This window comes from Zootermopsis nevadensis, unplaced genomic scaffold (genome assembly GCF_977971745.1).
Source record: "Zootermopsis nevadensis isolate Lab colony 2312 unplaced genomic scaffold, Znev_1.0 Znev_ptg000022l, whole genome shotgun sequence".
NCBI classification, from domain to species: Eukaryota; Metazoa; Arthropoda; class Insecta; order Blattodea; family Termopsidae; genus Zootermopsis; species Zootermopsis nevadensis.
In genome coordinates, this window is record NW_028259154.1 from 21810214 (window position 1) to 21832174 (window position 21961).

Consider the following 21961-nt stretch of genomic DNA (forward strand, 5'->3'; position numbering starts at 1 on the left):
ATTTAAAAATATGTATTAACTTCAGCCTATTTAGCAACCAATAAATGATTATATGATGATTATGGCTGTATTAGTACCAAGGAGAAGAAAGCTGTTCTGGTGTACTTAGAAACTAGACAAATATCTTCAGACACCGAGGATAAAACACGAAATAAAAACGAAACATCCGGTCATTTGGCCAACAAGGAACATATCATAGTGTAAATAATGTTCCTGGTCGGTGTAGAAAAATGTTGCGGCGAATAAACAGCAAGGAAAGATTAATTATGAATCCCCTGCGAATTAAACAAGGTTTGATCCCGGGCCAAAGGAATGAAAGAAAAGGAAGTAACTTCGCTTCATTCATATTCAGTGAAAGGAGCAGCCACAATTCGCTAAGGACGATCTGTCCGAACCCAGTACCTTACAAGGCAGGCCTACGCACCGCGGGCGGGGACTAGATCGATGCGATGGGGTCAGAGGCGACACGTGTGATGGCTGGACCGTTCTGGCGCCAACAGCGTGAGCTTGGGGAACGTGAATCGCTCCGGACGTTACAGGAGACGTTTGGGCCTGCTGCAGAATCAGTGCACACCCACGAAACACTGACAACTATTTTAAAATTAATTGAAATTGAAATCTACGAACTATATTAGTGTTGGAATCATAATGTAACGGTAATAAGAGTTGTTCAAAATGAACAGATTTTCGGTAACGCGTCTGATATTACTCGGGAGGTACCGCGTTCGAATCACGGTGGAGTAACATCCTGACATCCTGATACTTCGGTGTTTTGCTCAGCCTTCTTAGGAGAATGGCCTTAAAATAAGCTGCACATTAACCAGTTTAGTTAAGCAGTAACGTTCTTTACTCTAGATAGCTGATTCGAAGTCTGGCAGAGGAACGAGTATTGCTGGATTTCGTGATTTTCCTCAGTCCCTCTGTGTATGTGCAACACAATTCCTCGAAATAGGATATAGCCACTTTTCGTGATAGTTTTTAAAGGATTACAAAAGAACATAATTGTTAACTCTGTGCACTGTCAATAGCTTCTCAATAATAATGGCCACTGCTGGAAAGTGAATTTCTGTATCAGCAATCAATAAACTTCAATCAGGTAAACAAAAAGTGCAAAGCACGCATTTGGAAAATGCGTGCTGATGTTCTACTCTCAACATAAAATATGACGCACGGAGCGGAACATATTCATGCGAACGCATCGTATTTGTTTGACCGACATGATCAGATCCAAGAATAAATTACACCATGCTTAGAAAAATTTGCATAAAGATGGCATACAATTTACAAGCACTTACGGCTAAAGTGACAGCTTTGCTAAATTACAGGTAATATAAAATACAGACTATAAAATAGCAATCATACGTCCTTGCAATTTTTGGACTTATACTCCTTCGTGCTGGTAACGGTGATACATTCCTTGCAAAGCTGATCGCGGGCCCGCCTGACTCTGGAGAGACAGTACCCTGAAGGAATGTTGGTTGCCACAGCAACAAACCAGTGAATGGATTAGTGAAGGCAGAACCCTGTACCTCTATTCAAACTGTTGTTGAGATCGTCGAATCAACAGGGGTTTTCTTGTTGTTGCTGAGATGCACGTGAAGTTATTTAAGCTCCCGTCCTGCTGGCCTTTAAATGTTATACTGCATCACCTAATGACTATCCAACCCACAATAGCAAACTCGGCCTATCGACCATCACCCACGCTTGTGCCTGGACTGGCAAATTCAATTCGTTAGCTGGAGTTCTATTTCACGAAGTACCGTTTGTTTAAGACGCTTTTTCAACTTTACAGGCAACATCGACGAATGAGATTGTGAAATAAGCAGTCAGATGTTGAAAGAAAGGATCGCGGCATATGTGAAGGTACAAACCTACCTCTTGCCCGGAGATACTTGCGAACAAAAAATCCCAGGAAACGTAAGCCCAATTTCCAGGTCGGAAATTTGACCCAGGGCATTCCGAATACAAACTACAAAGTCCTCACCACTACACTACACTATAACGAGTCCTACAGAAATATAGTCTGGATACGAGGTCTGACACGAACTGGAGTGGACAGTTTTTGTGGTCGGAAGGTGTAGCTAGAATTTTTACACACTAAATTCATTTAGTTAGGAGTTTTATTTTCTCTGAACCTGACATGAAATTACTTGACGAGTTCAAGTCACTTCTGACTTCCATATTTTTATCATTCCATTATTATTATCTCTCTATCGATCTAAATCGGAAGACCCTTTTAAGAATTGTATTATCTGCTACAAAAATTATTTATAATGGTATCCTTTCATCAGCACGTGGTTGCTAAAAAAAACTTTCACCGCCTCTTTCCCTCGAACACGTGGTCGCTCAGTTTCTCTTCTCGGACACACATCTTTCATCCATACTCATCGCCCCGCTTCTACACACACAGTCGTTCGCTCTGAAGATGGCAACTGCAGTATCTGCCGAAACGCTGGACTTTCTTCAACATTCGATGCGGCTTATTCCCGAAAGCCGAAGTTTGATGTTATAATTACAGATATTTTATTCGCATTTCTTGCCAAATGTGACGTATTAAACGAGGCTTACCGAGGGAATGATGGAATTCAGTTCGTCACCAAAAACACACGAAAGAGACTTATTCGAACATGGCGGACAATGCGTTGCTCAGCACTGTGCAAAGGATATGAGTTGAATTCACAAGTAGAACACCCGAAAAATCTCGTATCGATTCACGGGAACATCCGCTGTAGTAACTCAGTCGCAGTACGTGGGATGCCTTCTCCATCAGCCTGATGTTCATAAAGTCTTGCCCCCAAGACGTCACAGACTCCACAAAGAATGACACCGCTGTCTGCTTGCTCCAGAGTTCGGTTATTTACGGCACGTGACAACGATCTCAGTCTCCCCAATCACTCATAGCCCCCATCAAAAAGACAGCGGTTCGCTGTCTTTAGCTCCACAAACCTGAGTGACATTTCAACATTAACTTTATCTGCATCTGTGCGATCATACCGGTCGCTCGATTTGAGGGACGTACGGTATTTGAATGCGACGAAATATCTGGGCCTAGTGAGAGAAATGGCATGAGAATGAAGACAACTGCAGAATGACAGTCAAGGCCTAACCTGCACTCTTCTACAAATATTAGGGCAACCAAATCAAGAAGGACGAGGTGGAAGATATGAGATATGCATAAAAATTTTACTCGAAAAACCCAAAGCGAACAGACCACTCTGAATACAAAGGTGTAGATGGGATGATAATATTAAAAATGGATCTCACAAAATTAGGGCTGAAGGGTAGGACTAGATTCATCTGGATCAAGTAAAGGCCAGTGAACAGGCCTTTATGAACACGGCAATGGACCTACGCGTTCCATAAAATGCTAGGAATTGCTTGACTAGCTGCGCCACCATTAGTTTCTCAAGAAGGACTCTGCTTCATGGAGTTAGCTGTATTATTGGAATGTTCGAATAATGGTGTCGAGGGTTGGAATTCCGTTCAAGGCATGGATGTACGACGTCCGCGTTCTTCAGTCTGGTGCTGCCGTGTATAGATTGAGGCCTTGCGATTTTTAGACCCTCAGCCCAAAATGCCAGTAAAAATCTTGCAATAACAGCTCAGATACTGCAATGAATCTGTTATGATAGGAATATTTTCAATCAAAAGCCACAATGGAGCAATTAGCATACAACCCCTGCTTAGAAATCGACACACCGATGAGAGAAGTGAAAAGACGATAGTCGAGATCGAAATACGGCTTTCAGTACAGCTATACATCCTGCTTAATTATCGAGAGTAATTATGTTTACATTATGACATATTCTAAGTTTATTTAACAAGGATCATTAATTGCATCGAAAGGCAAGATGACTAAATGATAAACTGAAAAGGATGTGTGGTAACAAGCATTCATGGGTGAGGAATCTGAAACCGAGAACACCTGAACTAACAATTCAATCGCGACGTTCGAACTCAAGAACGTCTAAAGCCGAGTTCAATGCCACGCGAACCTAAAAGAAATCGAATAAAAAAGACCTTTCAGTATAGTAAGGGGAGGATCGTAACGAATGGCATAAGGAATTTGGCATTAACAGTGTCGAACCATTATTATTTGACAGATGTTTAGTCTGAACCATTTAAATTGACAAACATTAATGTAGAAAATAAAAATAGAAAATCTACAAACAAACCACAAATCAATATAATACATTGCATAAAAATATCTAATAATTTTAAAATATTATAAAATTGATATAAACCTGAAGATGAGGTTTTATCCATCGAAACATGTCGTTTAATAAATAAAAAAGCGCTAAATAATGTAATATCGTATTTACGATAAAAAGCGCCAAAATATAATATTTTATACTACATAATGTTTGAATATTATATAATTTTAACAACATCATTTAATTACAACGTTTGTGTATAGACTGTGAAAATAAATATATATTTAATCAACACAAACATGACGCATTTAAGCTACAAAATGTATCACCTATCTTGGGAGACTAAACCCATTAAAGACACTCAGCTGTTCAATACGTCATAACGCCATGTGTGTGAACACTGATTAGAACAATTCGCAGCTCTCTCCACCAAAAAACCCTCGAATATGTTCACTCATCGCCACAGCTCTTATATTTAGCTCATAATTATCACAGACAGAAGTCATGATCATGATCCCCAACTAGGGTCTGAAAATTGCCGATCATTTTATAGTTTGCTGAACCCGTAATCAGCACACCAATGATGCAAGTAGCTATGGTGACGGTCGTTCACCGCACCTCCTGTTGGTTTCCTCATTGGCTGCCCCGTAATTCGATAAACACTACAGCTCCTCAGCAACAATATTAGTTAGTCACACAGGGATGTACTGCATTGGAAGTCGACGCCCGTAACGCTTCTAAGTCATCAGAACGAAAGAGGAAAGAGTAAGAGATCGAAACGAAGAATGAAGAAAAAAGGATGGAAGAAAGCATGGATGGCTGATACCTAGGTTAAACCTGAATTAGAATGTAAGCCATACAGACCAAATACTAAACGCATATGGGATAATAACATGCAAATATTCTTAAATTAATATAATTTGACGATACCTGATATCAGAACACAGATCACTGGGGGGACTTTCGTATTCCACAAAAACTGGAGGATTTCTTGGCCAACTTCTCAGGGAATCTGGTCCGTCAAAAACAATCCTTATACTCAAAAATGTTTAGTGTTTTGGAAAACAAATACTATACGAGTTTTTTAACTCAATGGCAGTACTCACTGTACGAAATTCTTCTTAATCTTTAACCTCATTTCTGTATGGTTAATACTTTTAACGCTTAAATAAGTTAGGACATACTTAGCAATCGTTTTAAATAAAATGTAATTTCCTTTTGTAGTGAATGAAGAACGAATGGCTTTAATCTTTTTTCATCACATTCTCGATTACTGTCGAAACTCCCACAACCGTTAGCAGTAATGTTTTAACGAGTAACGAACGCGTTTTTGAGGTCTCGGTGGGTGGCAGAGGGGAGGGGGTTGAAGAGCCTTCCTCTCGAGTTGATTTGTTTCTGCGGGTGGCAACTTAGGTTTGCTTTGACAGCTCCCTCACGAGTTTCTATACGCTCTCAACAGCTTGTCGGTGATGTCCCCAAACTCTGAAGCTGTATGCCTGAGTATCGAACTAAACAAGTTAAATTTTCTTCCTGTAACCGAGAAAATTAAGAAGTCTCAAATGATGATGATCGAATTTCAGCCACCCGCTGCTGTTTTTCTGAAATTCATCTTAAAAATAATTAAAATTAAGGTTAGAATTATTAATATTAAAGCGATACTTCGTTAAGTTATGTACACGTTCAGAACGCGAAGTAGTTCATACTCATTACGAATGCATGTCCTTACTTCAAACATAGGCCAAACCATCGACTAGACATACAAGGCCGTAACCTGGCCTCTTGTTTCGTATGTGAGACATGGTCACTGCAATATAAGGTAAGAATATAAATGACAAATACCACTTACTATGTACAGACAAAGGGAAATGTTTCCGCAAAGTACGGATGAAGATGTGTTAGCTCTTCACAACTGAAGTCATTTAAAATTGTGACCACCTTCCAATAGTAATTCTGCGTTTTATGGAATTTCTTTCGTTCAATAATCATCAGAACAGACCACAAGCTCATGCGTCCCTCCTGATTTTCTTGGACCTTCCCAACAGAATATTCGAAAGGACTCTTCTGCTTAGGAATCCAGTACAATTTTTATGTTTGAAAAGTCATGAGAAGCAATATCCCGAGATATTAAGTGACGATGACGAACCCTTGATATGGATATGGTGGAGTGGAGTGATGTGTGCATGCCTTCCATTATCACTCAGAATGAGGATGACCAGTTACGAGTAGGCCTACTTGACAGCCGACAATGGAGTCCATAGGCGATACTAAATACAATATGAACGATGGCCGGAAGCTGGGGGCGTAACGAATAACACAGCAGATACCCTACTCAAATCAAGGGATGAATCTGTCGCTGATTCCCGTAACAATAACGTAACAATGATCCACGATATTATCCAGAGCATGACAATTGGACAGCTGAGATTTTTGTCTGGTATTTATGAGAATTAAAACTGTGGACTTCGAAATGGTTTAAAAGGACATACCCTAGGGTAATCTCCATTTTAAAAGCCACGTAGAAAGCAAACTTTCTTTGAAAGGAAACAAATGTGATTACTGACATCTAAGGACTGATGACGTCACTTCATTCTTCGACCCCTAAGGGACTTAAGTTAATGAAGAAGTTTCACTCTGCAACTTCCAAGTTTACTGGATAGAAGTATGGTAATGACTTTTTCGATTGAAACTAGTGAAATAACTTTCATTCCTAAAATCTGTCGTCATTCTAATTTATTATTTCAAGTGGACAAGTCAGGGGAGTTACTTAAGAAAACCTCGGCTCGATTTTTACCGAATAAAAGTATAACAGTTTAAAATATACTGAAATTCTAAACATTTCTAGAAGATTCCCAAAATTAAACAAAACGTTTTCCTTGATAGGTCATTTAATCACGAATACCGTAACAATGTCACGCCGAAGGAAAAGGGCAAAACATTGTATTTACTTGATCGACCGTCATTGCAATGCCTGAGAAGGTTTCTAGACGGGTTTCAGCTACAGAACAAGCAGCAAAGAGGTTTTTAACGTGGACGAAGTGGTACCTAAATTTAAGCGTGCTCTTTGATTGCGCTGATGTTTGAAAATGGAACTTTGTACCACAACAAGTGTTTTTCAATTTTTTTTAATGAGAAAGGTACAATATATAGGCCTACCTTCATATCCTAGATGCTACCGATCACTGCATATATTTTACTTTTATAATCTACATTTGTACATTACATACAAAAACATCTCTTGCGTGAAGAGAAAATTGGCACATAAAACAAACAATACGGAGAATGAAGGAATTCTCGCACGCAGTTTTGGTAAGTTCATGGTTTTGTGTCAAAACGAGTGCAATCGAAAATAGGGTTTCTACTGAAGCCGTGCTGGGACAGCAACTTCTCCGTCTTACATGTTGTGCATACAGTCTAAACATAACTGCACAGGCGTCGCTGCGTATGGACCAAAGGTTTGCACCTGTGCGAACTTCAACTGCATGAAATTAAAACAAATAAACGGCTGAAAAAATTTATGAAGTTCATATCGATGCATGCTCCATTTTAATGTAACTAGTGTTTTCCAAAATGTGTGCAGCAACGGCCGCAATTGTCACAAAAAGACAAAAAGTAATGCACATTCACAAAATAAACAGAAAAGGCAAACATTAGAAACAAGTGTGTCCAAAAAACTTCACGCGTTGTAGGGGTAATTATATACGGGGTTTCCCCCCATATATATATATATATTCCTACGTTATAAAGCTTTTCAAGCCAAACAATTGAGGATCACTTAACAGTGTATCGAGGAAATTAAATATATTTTGGATTTCCCGTTAAGTTTCGGAGGGCACTGATAGGCTAGGCTTATGCCCATAATACCCGTGAAATTCGGTAATAGTGTAATGCTAGAGGGAAATCCATTTTCGATACTTCTGAACTTCGCTTTATTGATAACCAATGTGGAGAAACTGCGAACTTACGAGATGAGAAGGAAACTGCAGTAGCAAACTACAGAGAATAATTTTTGTGTGGTAATAAATGTTTTATAAATATATAATTTTTGTTGGTATTTCAATAAAAAGGAAATACCATGATATCTGTACCAAACATGATTTAATGATAAATGACAAATGAAAGTAACTTAAGTGAAATTTATGTGGTGGGTCTTACGTGAAACTGCCTAAATTATTTTTATATTTAAGAAAAAAATATTATAGTACAAAACACCGAAAAATACAAGGCTTACTGCAGGCCAGTCTGAAGTTTCGGAAATTATATGAATTCCACCAATTAACGGAAGACTTCTATTTCTAAAATACAGGTCTAGCCGAAATGACACGACTCTGTTTTTGAAAGAAAACCATTACGGGTTCGTGGGCGATAAACATAGGATCGATTCGCTTGTGCCAATAAATACGTACATAGACAATAATAAATACTACCGACTTGTAGGACCATCATTTATACATTTCTTTTTTTAAGTTGAAAAATCCAGTAGATTACAACCACGTCGAATTAATCCCTACAGTACGTTTTACGCTGAAACTGTTTACAACATACATCCAAAACTATTCGCACTCAAAAGCAGTGTTCCCTACCTTGTGAAGAAAATGATGGTTCGAAGAAGAACTGAATTTATCGACGCTTCAGTCGACTGGACCAGTCAAGCCCCAGGACACGACTAGACTAACCCGCCGTACAGAAGAGTAACGTGGCTGGTATCGGGAAAAGCGTGGAGTTGGATAGGGGTAGACAGTCGAGCACCTACTTCAACCAGCACCCTCTTTAGTTACACCCCGCCCGTCACATAATATCACCCCACCACTACACTTCACTGACCACTTCCGCTTATAATAATTCCCTGAACAGACAAAGAAAAAATGTTCCAGAAACACAATTTTAAATTAATTTTGTGTCCAGTTAAATTATCCGCTAACTTACTACCCTTCTTACAAGCTGAAATGATAAATAATGGGTTTTAAATTCTATATGATCATATACAATCGATATAGGAATGTTGTATATATTTTAATTTTGAATTTATTTCGAAGGCGGAGATGGGGATGATCAATTGCAAAATCAGCCACTCAAAAACGTTCCGCAGTCACAAATTCACTCTCTTGATGGCATGTTAGTTTTATCACCATTAAACCCGTCATTTCAACTAAATGTAGCAAGAAAATAAATGTTCAGTTTTCACAGCATTTCGGCTTGCTCTTACAACTGTCTGTCACACTAAATAATATATGGATCGATAGAGACATTGCAAATTACAGATGAAATTATTATCGTTCTACGAACGTGAAGCCATAAATAACCAACCAACTTCCATATCGATTAACAGGTAACTTCCCAGACGTGCTGAATGGAACTGTTGAAATCCAGCACGTCGGAAACTGAAGTCAGAAAAACGAGCCAGTCCAATACACACCTATCATACAGGAAAGGAACAGGGATTCCCTATATCTCCTGTACACAGGCAACTGAAATTGTCCACGTCACATTACCGTCATTTTCTACGCACTCGCAGAGCACGATGGCGACTAGACCATGGATTCGGTTTTAATATCTGAGAGGATACAGGATATCCTGAAATTTTCCCTGTTTCTTCAGTCAAATATGTACCTCCGAAGAGGTCAAGAGTCGTCAATCTACAGATTCACTGGAGCTTAAACCACTCTAAATACATGCATCTTCCCATATGAAATTCTCAATTTCATCCAACTGATTTTGATTACGCTTTGAAGACTTCCGTCTTTTTCTGTGAAAGCGCTACAATAAACGTTCCAAAAGTGTACAAGGTACAACGCTTGGTTGATTGTTTTGGAGAAACAAATTCATAATGCATACTTCCTTTGATCAGCATCTTGCTGAAACGTCGAAACAGATTTATTTTCTTTGCACCGTTTGACATACACAGCGCGCGCGCACACACAAAACACTGCTAATAAAACACTTAATTCAAACTCAAAACAACCTGAATTCCAACGACTTGTGGACACAAAACTACTTAATTATCCAGGTATGAATCCAACACGCATCAACTCACTAGTGTTGACATTTCCCACATAAAAACGTCAGTCCCGCTATGTAATTATCAGACATCGTATGAGTTGGGTTGAGGCAGCACACTACACAAATTCTAGTACCTCTGTCCTTTGTTCAATAATTACGTTTTCCAATTAACTGTCATTACTATGGCGGCTTCCTACTCCATTTCAGTATCCCAGAAAGCAGATGTCATTTTGTCCAACAAATGAGCGACGTGAAAATGTCTCGAATGCAGAGTTGGTGGGTTTCAAGCTGTTTTAGTCGGGTTCCCTCAAAAGTAACTGCAGGTTCGTTGTATCCTCATGTTTGCTGTATTTGCCCCTTTTAAACAAACAGACGAATTTTTTACCAAAGTGTGACGTAAGCACCATGTCAGTAAAGTCCACCCATCCATCTTATATTTTAAATCCATACCATCCAGAGATCCGAAGGACGGCATACAAACTTCTGAATCAGCAAAAACAACGCCACTTAATACACGATCATCAAATTTCGCGTGGTTATAGCTTGTCAAAAACAGGCCTATGTAACATTTACTGACTTAACTGGTCAGAATATACAAGAACAAAATGGCGGCCGGCGATAACTATACTTATCTTTCCATTTGGTACCGACAACAATGATAACTGATGGCAATGTGTGGAGAAGCATATGGAATTTTGTATGGAAACATCATAAACAGAATTGAAAATTTCGGATCACATAATATTTATTCTAAAATAAAGAATATTATGGTCGTACGAAGATGAGCCAAAATACGGCGACTTTGAATTACTGAAAATCTATATTGACGAAAACGATGCATGTAAATATATCGATAAGTAGGCACAGTTGGCCTGTTAATGTTAATAGGTTACATCCCAGCCTCTCTACGAAGATGAAAAAATAAATAAACAGTTTTACTCAGAATCAGAAGAAACGGAACAGTGCATTAAGGTAAATTGTACACGGAAACATATCAATGTGGTAGATGATAGCTAATATGTAATGCCTCCTAGTCTCTGTACGGAGAAAAAAGAAGCAGGATTATTAATTCTCCCAATGCAACGATACATCTACACTTTACTTACTACAACACGAAATGCAAAAGTCGTTTGTGCGTGGAAAAAACTATTCAAAATTTTTTCATACTTTGCTTTAAATTGAACCGTCTTCAGTTCTCTCAGAACCAGCGGCACACATCTTTCGAAAGTTAGGTATCGTAAATGTTCGATTAAAAGCCGAAACTCAAATTACAGCCGAGTGCTAGCAGACACACATGATAAATAATATAGGATTTGAAATCCTAGTTGATCACGGAAGAAACTGAACACCGCTACAAATTTCTTCCCCCTGGGGGAGTCCATCTATTATCGAGGTGCAGGAAAATTACTGCCAGCCACGTCTTTGGGCGCCGTTTCCTTAGCAACGACACGGATATGACAGAGTGACGAACGCAACAGAAATGGCTTCTTTCTTAATGAGCCAACTTTAATTACTAATTAAAACGGCACTGAAACAAACGAGCTCCAACTTCAATCAACAAACTAAATTATTTTATATGACCTGAACCAAAAAGTACAATGTACAACTTAAACAGAACTCGAAAATGAAGACTGCAGATATACACGGCTATTCGTAAATTAAATCACACGATTTCCTATTAAACCTCTGCATCGCAACCGCGAAAGACCTTTAGTGCCATAAAACAACTTTAGGACCTGATAAAAAACAAATGAGCATGTTTTGACCTCTGGACGGCGTATGGACATACAGCTATTAGCTCGCAAAAGAAAGAAACAAGAGGTTCAGAGAAAACTTATAACTACTACTACTATTCTCATTCAAACGCTTTTATATCTTATGAGGACAGTGAGAACTGAGGAATTTAGCGACTCATTTGTGTGCACAATTCCCACAGTACAGATTATCACTAACTTCACATACACGATTATATTTACAACAAGACTGTAATCTACATTCGAAAAGGTAGGTAAACATTACCCTTCTTGCTATCTAATAACATTTACACTATTGCAACTATGTTTTCTCTGCCAATTATGGAAAACTACGACCAAGCTGGATTTGAGGTTTCCACGGCAGTTACGCACGAAGATAGCAGCTGTCTTCTGGGTTGTAGCGCCGTGTAGTTTGGTGAAAGTTTACTAACGTTTCAGAGGTACTTTCTGCCTCCACCATCAGAACCCTGATCGCCCTAATGAAGGAGGCAACGAAGACCTCTAAACGTTGGTAAACTTTCACCAAACTACACGGCGCTACAACCCAGAACATAGCTATCCTAGGACTATGTTGTCATCCATCTTGAACAGACGAAGAAGGCTTATAAAATACACCTTCAAATGTAAATGTCCTTCCCAGTTGGTAGAACAATAAATAAGAACACCATGTAATGGTAAATGGCTACTTAAGACAGAAACGATCTCCTGATTTAGAAACGAAGAATATTTCGTGCAGTTCGTGAATGGCAGGCACATGACAAGCGGAAACAGAAGACGACGGAAACGCGAAACGTCACAACACAAAAACCGAGTTTGACACGCTCAAAGTATTTTAGGGTGAATGTTATTACATTCGAAGCATTAAATACGCTCTCTCCTCGGCATGAAGTAGTTTATAATTCTGGGACTTGTTGTGAACATGTATAACACGAAATACGAATCTCACTGAATGTTATAACTTCTTTCCATTCCTTATTTACCAATTAATACGTTTAGCCTTACAGCACGCAACAATTTTTTAAAGAAAAGACGGGAAAAGAAACAAAGAGAAGGAATGACATAAATAAGAAATAGAAAATAATAAAGAAAAACGAAATTCAAGAAGAAAAAAGCAAACTCCAACAACAATTGTTCACTTATGCTAAGATGTTATCTACGCTTCAGTGACGTAAATCAGAACGAAATGCGTCGTGTTCCACAACGATGGCCAACGTCCGAGCCCAAGTTAATTTCAATAACAGTCTCATGCACCCCGCCCCACAGATTTACCAGTTATGTCATAACCTGAACAAACTGTGGGGCAGACCTAGCAATCCGTCAATCGCAGGACGGGGTTTCCCGCATTACCGCCACCCCTCTGTCATAACACCGCGATTGTTCGTTCTATGAATAACTCATAAATGAACATCAAATAACGTATGCAAGGCTGGACAATTAATTGTAATGCAATGTATTATTCCAAAGCAACCAACAAATGAACATTAATAGGGGCAGAAACTGGGTGGTAAATCGTTCACTAAATTACGATCTTGGGTATGGATAATTACGGGCATTTCTGCTCCCGTAAAAATACAATGTAACACGCAGACATCAAGTTCTGTACCACTTACTGTTAAACATAAATATACGCTTATTCGTAACACGTTTTATATGAGCGTGGATCTCTTATCTTATACGCGAGGAACAACATGAAATGAAGGCTCATGCAAACAATCTACTTGCAAAGTAATTCCTACGGAACTGACGGATATTACAAAACACATCACTTGGTATGAATTTGGAAGGAAGCGATCATGTTCAGTTTGAAGGGCTCGTATTAATGTGAATAAAACGTAAGCCTACTACGGATGCAACCAGGTTTCCTACAGATAATCGCAAGACTTATTGGTGCGTATGTTATTCAGTGACGCGGTTTCAACTGCAGAGGTACTTATATTATCAAATGAGATGAAAATATCGTCTTTGATGCTGTAAACAAGAAAGAATTTTGAAGTCGGCCATGGCTCATCTATGAATATTATGCCGGTATTTGCATGGAGATAATCAAAGGACTAATACAGTGTCCTGAAAAGATGTATACACAATACTCACGAATGTAGTGGTTGTGTGTACAAATATTTTTGAAACACCTGTATAAAACTCAACCTTATCAAGAGGTAACCTGACCGAGAAACAAATCGGCTACCTTCACTACACGACCCTACTCGATATGTGTACCGTGTGTCGTGAAATCAAGGAGCACAACGAACCCTCGGGCATGATCAAAGAACTTCGAGCTCCTACATTACAAAGATTTGGAGATTAACTTGAATGGCGAAACGTCAAAGGAAGCAAATAAAAAAAGTATTTATCTTAAATCCCCTTGCTGTATGCGAACCTCATCGTGAGACATGAATGAATTTTCGTACACTATAGAATCACTTTGAACTGCACCTCTACATTTTTTTTTAGAAAAATGTCCACAGCTAAAAACCGACATAAAATCACTCAACCCTGACACATTTTTCCTGATTTCCGAACTTGGGAGTGTGGTGAAAGAGAAGCCTGCGAGGGCGGATGACGTAGGAAACCTCAACACTGAAAACGTGGAATGGGCACTATTCCTTTGTGAGCCCAACAACCACAAATCAATTCAAGAGAGAGCTGCTGGAGTCATGGCAAACAGAATTTGATACCTCGTGTCAATAATCTACAAGCCAAGATCATGCAAACTCGTATCTTCTTATCATAGTCTGTGAACTTAACTGTAACAAAACAAAATCTGTAATGTCAGTACAGCTAAAGAAAATAATCGCTGCATATTAAGCATCACAGTACTTAACACTACACTTCTACCTTGTCTGATACAAACACAGCGCATACTTTCCAGTTGCATTCTTTCAAACTTAGCAAAACTAAATGAATAAACAAATTTTCTCATTTTGCTTTTGTTTTGTGATTAATATAACAATAAGGTACGAGAAAAAATGGTAGCAATTAATATTCCCATAAGTTTGCGTCACTAAGTTAATGAACTTATAGGAGTTTTGCGCATAATGATTGTAAGAAAAAATATTATAAACTGGGATAACTAACGTTTACCACCCTAGGATTTAAATAGTGTACGTATTCATGTACTGCATGTATTCCCTACGACTATATTATTATAATGCTAACCACGCTATCGAAATTGCAATGCATAAACATAAATTACTCTTCACTGTATCTCGTTAGACATTCACTCCACCAAAGTTTGGGATCTGAAGCTAACCAGCTAGTCGAGGCTTGACGCTCGCCGCGAGCGCAACAACGCTAACGTCTAACCGGCCAGAGCAGATTAGCAATGCACTTTATCTGATCGTTTATGCTGTTCCAGAGTATGGTGTATCACTGAACCATGAAAGACATAAAACATTTTATTTTTAATTTTTCAAAGTGTTAACACGGCTAACAAACGCCCCACCGCTGCAGCCGCCTTCAAATGTGCAAACTGTTAAATGCGACTGTGTAATGGGGACGATCATGACGTCGCTTCAACATGAATACTACATAAAGACGTTAATGCTCGTATTTATATTGTACATAAAGATGTTCGAAAGTGTTAGCATTAATCAGATTTAGGAGCATAGGAATTATTTGTACTGTGCATTTGAGACAGAAAAGGTAGTCACTCGGAAAACACAGCGTTGTTTCAAAGGTACGTGAAACAGAAAAGGCTGGGAACCACTAGGGCAAGAACGGTAAAAAATGCAAAATTAATGTAATACAGAAAGTGAAATGTACAGCCTACCTCTAGTAAGGGCGGGAAAACTTAGGTTCGTGAAAAAATTCAATCCGGAGTTCGCCTTTTTTGATGATCTTATACATCCCTTTAGTAATTTTTACTTTCTCATAAACGATATAGTAAATATACTGCAATCGTAAGACACTCGAGATATTTACATAAATATATTCATGACAGCGCCAGTCACTTCACGATATCGTGTTAGGATTATTAACAATGATGATGTGTCTTCTGATACTCCGTATGTGCACAATGACCAACACGAATAACTGACAGCATTATGTAACAGTTCTTCAGGCACTGAATTTTACTCGTGAGGCCTCCAGCCCACGGTTACCTCAAAATAAAAACCCATCCGGCCTATAAATATATTTGGCCACGCCTGCTCTAAAAAATCTTAATATTCCGCGGATTTTATTCACAGTCGGTCATTACACGTGTTTGGATCACGTGCTCCGACGATGCGCAAAAACGCACCATGGGAAACTCTTAAAAAATAAAATTCGTGGACGATCTGTTGCTGAGAGCTAGGCCACAAAGACGGAGATACGACAATGTACCACGTTCCTGGCTTTATGCATAAATTCATTTCCACGTTTCATTCGGTTACCTTATTTCATGAAATGGTCGATGATCATACCATACCAACTTTTTTGTTTCAACTCCCACATGTCTAATATCTGTACACATTTGGTAGCTTCAATGCCAAAATTTACATTTTTGTGGGTTTAATTGCACTCTAATTCATGTTAATGATGTTCTACCCCCTTCCCCATGTAAATTTATTCTGTATCTTATACAGCAAATATGGACCGATATCATTTTGACAGTCATCATTCTTTACCCTACCCAAATGAGTACTGTATCCAGTATTTTTTAAAAATTTATTTCATTAAATTATATTCTGCTTTCGACACAGTTCCTTAACAGAGTTAATTATAGTATATATTTATTAATTTCTCCTCCCAAAAAAGTAGGACCGGAATGAGCACAGTGTCGACCAACCGTGACATAGAAAATGTGAGGGAGTGACACAAAGGAAAATCAATAGATCTGCTTCACTTCTCTGGACATCCCTCATACCCTCTCCCCAACTGCCTTTCTTACTCCACTTTAAAATAATTGCTCACTCCATCCTTCAGTCACCCGTGTTTTCTTCTTTTGAGTCGAGGGAGGGAAAAACATGTATGGACCGTGGGTCGAGGTTGAGGTTGAAGGATAGAAGCACTAAACAAATGCCATACTTGCAAAGAAATTAAAAGAAATAAAATTATTATAAACCTAACTTGTAAATGTTTTCATACAATAATACTGCAAAAATTGAAAATTATGCAATGAGTGAAATAATGAGCTCCAGCTGAATAATTCCTTCAAGTTCTTCAATACTGCACCACTGTTTTCCAGCAACTTCAAACGAATCAACAATCAAATAAAAAACTGACTAAGAAAAACATAACTCATTTGGTAACCACAATTAAGGACGATTGGGGGGGGGGGGGGGGGGGGAGAGAGAGAAAGAAATAGATACAGAGTAAACATAATTTCTTAGTTTACTAGGTGTTTCTTCGGTATTTCACAATAAAAATCTGTCAAGTTATTTTGGTATCAGTGAGATATAAATCTAAAAACTCACTTGGGTGGAATGATGCCATAGAATGTTTGGATGACTTGAGAATGACAACTTTCAACCAATTTTTTGCATTGTTATGGGTTAAGAGTCATGGACCTATGAATCTGACCCTGAAACAAAATTCCAAGCAGCTATCTTCACTAACTACACACACCTCATGTATCTGAAATGGCCAAGAAATGCCAGAAAGAAAATGCTGGCTTCTTTATTTTCAACAAACATTCAAATGGCTGCCACTAAACTTGAAACTCAACATAGTTTAACTGCACAATGCTACACCACAATCTGCCTGGCCTAAGTGACTGATAATTATCAAGAAAAACACTGACAAACACAGCTATTATACTACAGCAGTGATTTGTCACATGCAACAAACATTACATTTCCTGCATAACATTCCAATGAATCAACTTACCTGTACAGCACAGACCTGGGACAACCCATTTTTTTCTAACAACGAATTATTGCCTTCAAGGTCGTTGATTTTCAAGCATCATACACCCAAGGAACTTACGAACAGAAACTTGTAGCAATACCATAAAATGAATGGCATCATTGCTTTGAGAGTTGGTGCAAAGGAAGTAGAGAATAGTTTGGAAAAAATGTATGTTGAAATAAAGATATCACTGTTAGACTACCCTTTTCATAGTACCCACAAACGCACATAGCTTTACCTTTAAATTTACCTTAGTGCCTACTTACGTGAATATATCTACTGACTATATATTTTATAAGGACTCTACTTCTCAGAAGAAAAATGAACAAAACAAGTTGACTTACACTAGATACAAAGATTTTGTTCTTTCTTCACTCTGAAGGTATAAAAATCACTTTGCCATCTGTTACCATTTTTGTACTAAAAGAAACAATTTAAAAAAACTCAAGGTGTTACATGAAACATCACTACAGAATGGCCAGTCAATTTTTCAAATTTTAAGTTGAGTGTACGTCTAGTAGCAAGCAAAGGAAAAAAATCAGTGATTTATTGTGCAAGAATTATACCTTCCAAATTAAATGAGAAATTCTCTGAACTTTATATTTGACACCTTTGTTTGCTTTGCTACATATTCCTCATGCAATTTCTTCCACTAATAAACAAACCACAGATAAACTGTGAAAGACTGCGCCAACAAATTACCAGAACTACACATTCAACAAGCAAGTACATTACATCCAACCATAATCCATTACCTACCACTACTGAACCTAAGAACTGATGCAAACAAAAATAAAACAGAAAACCCAAAGACAGAACACTTGTGACTCATACCCTACTTAAGAGAATGTGCAGACTGTGTAGACAGGACAAATCAGCCAACCCTGCAGAGGATTTGCTTACTCTGAGGCACTCGGAATTCACGTCCTAGAAAGGGGGAATCACAAGGGACCGTGCAAGTCCAATAAATTTGTTGACAGAAGACACAGTTATTCCACAAACAAACTTCCTCAGTGACAACAATAACTTACATGGTTTACAGCATTATTACCAGACATGTCTGAATAACAGCCTACCTCAATTTCTTGGATAGTCTAAGTATGCCATTTAATTATACATTCACAACAAAACAATACAATACTTGAAGATGGCTGTCTTCAAAGTTTTCCAGTGTTTCAGAGGTTAGAAGACAGTCTCCTTCATGTTTGCTGCCATAAGAAATTCAAATGTCACCATTATAATTCCTGAATTTAGAAATGTATACTAACTGAAATAAAACATATAATCAAAAACGAAAAAAAATTAAACACAAAAATTGAATACTTATCCCCATCCGGTCAAATATTGATACCATCTAAATCATAGCACTGTCATCTTGCTTATCACTCACACTTCATTTAACCCTGCCAACAAGCCTGTCTGTCTACCTTACTTTAACTCCAGTGACTACATACAATTTTTATGTAAGTACCATGTTACAGGCTATTATTTGCATATAAGCAATAATGTTTAATCAGGCATTAACCTTTCATTTCCAATTGTGCATGTCCACCCATGTGTGCTGTACAAAAAATGGCTACTTCACAAAGGGGACAGCCTAGCTGACAAATATTAGCACCCAACATCATGCTTTTAATGCATAAGATCTGAGAGTATATGAGAAAAAAATTGTATAAAAGGGAAAAGAAATTCTGTACAACACAGCTTCAAAAAAGGAGGGGCAAGAAAGAAATCAAGGTGTTACTGTTGACTTCACCTCCTATCTTATACTACCAGATACCAAGGTAGCAATTATCTCTAAAAATATGAAGATATGCATTCACGTGATACTGTACTGCAACAGCATAACATATAAACAGCCCAATTTTAATATTTTCCCTTTTCATCCATACAGTATCAGCCCAAAATACAAAAAGCATATTCAAAAATGATTTTTGAAACTAAACAACATCACACAATCTCAACCTCCAGGTTACATAATGACAAGGAACATTACAGCTTTCAAAATTTAATTAATAAAACTCCAATTTGTTTTGTGACTCATTAAAATTCTTGTTTCTCGAAAGGATTGTGAAAATGACTGATCTAATACTTTGAAATTAAGCTGGACATTGCCAAATGTCACCCTGATGGTCTACAGAAGGTATTCTCAACTCAAGACCTGCCAACATGTTTTGTGCAGCTGGCATATCATTTTGTAATACTGTGTCATCAATAACAAATTGTTAATATAACAACAATCACCAGAACGCAAAAATAGAGTCAACTCTGAATATATCATGTTTCTTAAACATGTGTCATAACAGAAAGTGTTGAACACAATTGCAATTCAGTATTAGTGCAACCAAATAATAACTTCATTTACAGGACTGTAGATTTCTTTTGTACAGATGCACTAAAAGGACAAAAGCACATCCTACAGCCATTCATTACAGGCCTATCATATAAACGACAGTCTCCTAATTGTATCAGAGAACAGGTTAGCATCATAGTAAATCATGTTTGGGAATATCTGGTTCGAATCTCAACTGAGTTATAAGCTATTCTGATTAGGTTTTTCTATGATTTTCCTCAGTATCTTTAGCTGAATGCTAGCACAGTACTTTACAAAAGGCCACAACCTAGTTCACTGTCATGATAAACATCTTATAGCATTCAATGCTGTATACCTCTATACTTGAAATGGCATCATTAAATAACCCAGCCTTACAACATTTGTGTTATTCCAATTTATATTCTTTTGCTGTAATGATATCAATTAGCAGGAAAACAAATGTTATTTAATATCATTCAATTGTTTAAAGCTATAAATGCAACAAAAATTGGGTGTCATCCCATTTAAGTTCCTTCAACATACTTAAGCCATTTGTCCCCGCTCATCTGTGATATGATTATATGTATAATAAACTGCACAGATATATTAAAGAGACTTGACTGGGAAAATCACACACACATGTGCACATGCGTGTGTGTGTGTGTGTGTGTCTTATCATAAATAAAGCTTATAATAATTCATTTAGGACTGAACTCCGGATAGCATGGTTACAGTTAGTGACAGGTTCAGTTATTTTAAATTTACCTTATAATATATTTATGCCAGGTCTAATAAGTGTAAATTAAATCCAAATTTTTCTATGTTTGGTGATACAGTACATCATGTAAGAGTGTGATGCTTAATATGTCACTTAATGAATTTTAAAAGTTGTTCCTAATGTTATATCTTGATAACTGCTAGTTTAAAAAAGACGGTTTAGCATACTTTGTATGTACTGGGTGTTTGCAAACTGAAAATGAATAGGGGGAGTACAATGGTATTAAGTTTTAATAGCAGATGAGGTAAAATATGTAATGTCTAGAACCAATACTCCAACCCATAGCCAAAGCAAATTTTCTTCTCTGTGCATCAGGAAAAGAGACAAATTAAATAACAAGTGTAAGAACATACGCTAGCTCACAAACATACCTCGCCGTCTGTGTCGTAGTAGATGAGGTAACTTCGAGTCAGGACAAACCACCGCTGTTTATAGTTGACTGGAGTAAATTTCTTTTTATTCTGTGACCTTTTCACCATCAGACCTTGTTTCACTACTTCATCGCCTCCATCCTTACCAGCCATACTTCAAAACTCTCACAAAATAGAGATGGTACTGGAAATGAAGGAGAAGAGCTTAATAATTTAATATGCAGATGTATAAGAGAAGATCTGTAATTATCTGGATTAGATTTAAGCATAGTCCAGTGTGACTTCTTGCATCCAGATGTCACTGGTAACATTAATGGGGGCTTAGATCAAATCCAGTTAATATTAGTGGCTTTTAAAGTATTTAGTAACAACCCTACTCCTTACTTTCACTTGGGACTGGCCTTTTCTCTCCAGATATTGTTATCCTATAAAATATAACATGTCATAAGGGCTCGATAAATACTACACTTCCCACTTAAAATCTAATCTTGCCACCAATCTCAGTTAACTTGACCAAGTGGCCAAGCATATTATTGTATTATTGGAAGAGATCTACACTACATAAACCTGTCATTTAAAGTCTCATGCATATCCAGTTTGGAAGGTATGTCATACTGCTACATGATACAGCCACTGACAATTTTTATATCTGAGTGTTTATTTACTCCAAATAATTTTTCACACAAAAGTTAGCTTGCTATAATTCTATGTTACGTGCTGGGATAGCTCAGTTAATATAGTAACTGTCTAAAGGTTGGGCAGCC

General features: G+C 37.8%; 1 protein-coding gene across 5 annotated transcripts in view; it reads right to left on the bottom strand.

Annotated features, from left to right (window-relative positions):
- The window catches only part of Btk (tyrosine-protein kinase Btk29A), a 73073-nt gene that overhangs the window by 49615 nt on the left and 1497 nt on the right, over window positions 1-21961 (bottom strand). For 4 of the 5 annotated variants that reach the window (XM_087353514.1, XM_087353515.1, XM_022068784.2 and 1 more), the window contains 2 exons: window positions 21198-21381; window positions 18569-18661 (listed from right to left, as the gene is read on the bottom strand). In XM_087353514.1, coding sequence (XP_087209640.1) covers window positions 18569-18661; window positions 21198-21350 — 246 coding nt within the window. In that variant the 5' untranslated portion in view covers window positions 21351-21381. The remainder of the gene's footprint in view (window positions 1-18568; window positions 18662-21197; window positions 21382-21961) is intronic. The other variant, XM_022068789.2, reaches the window with a different exon arrangement.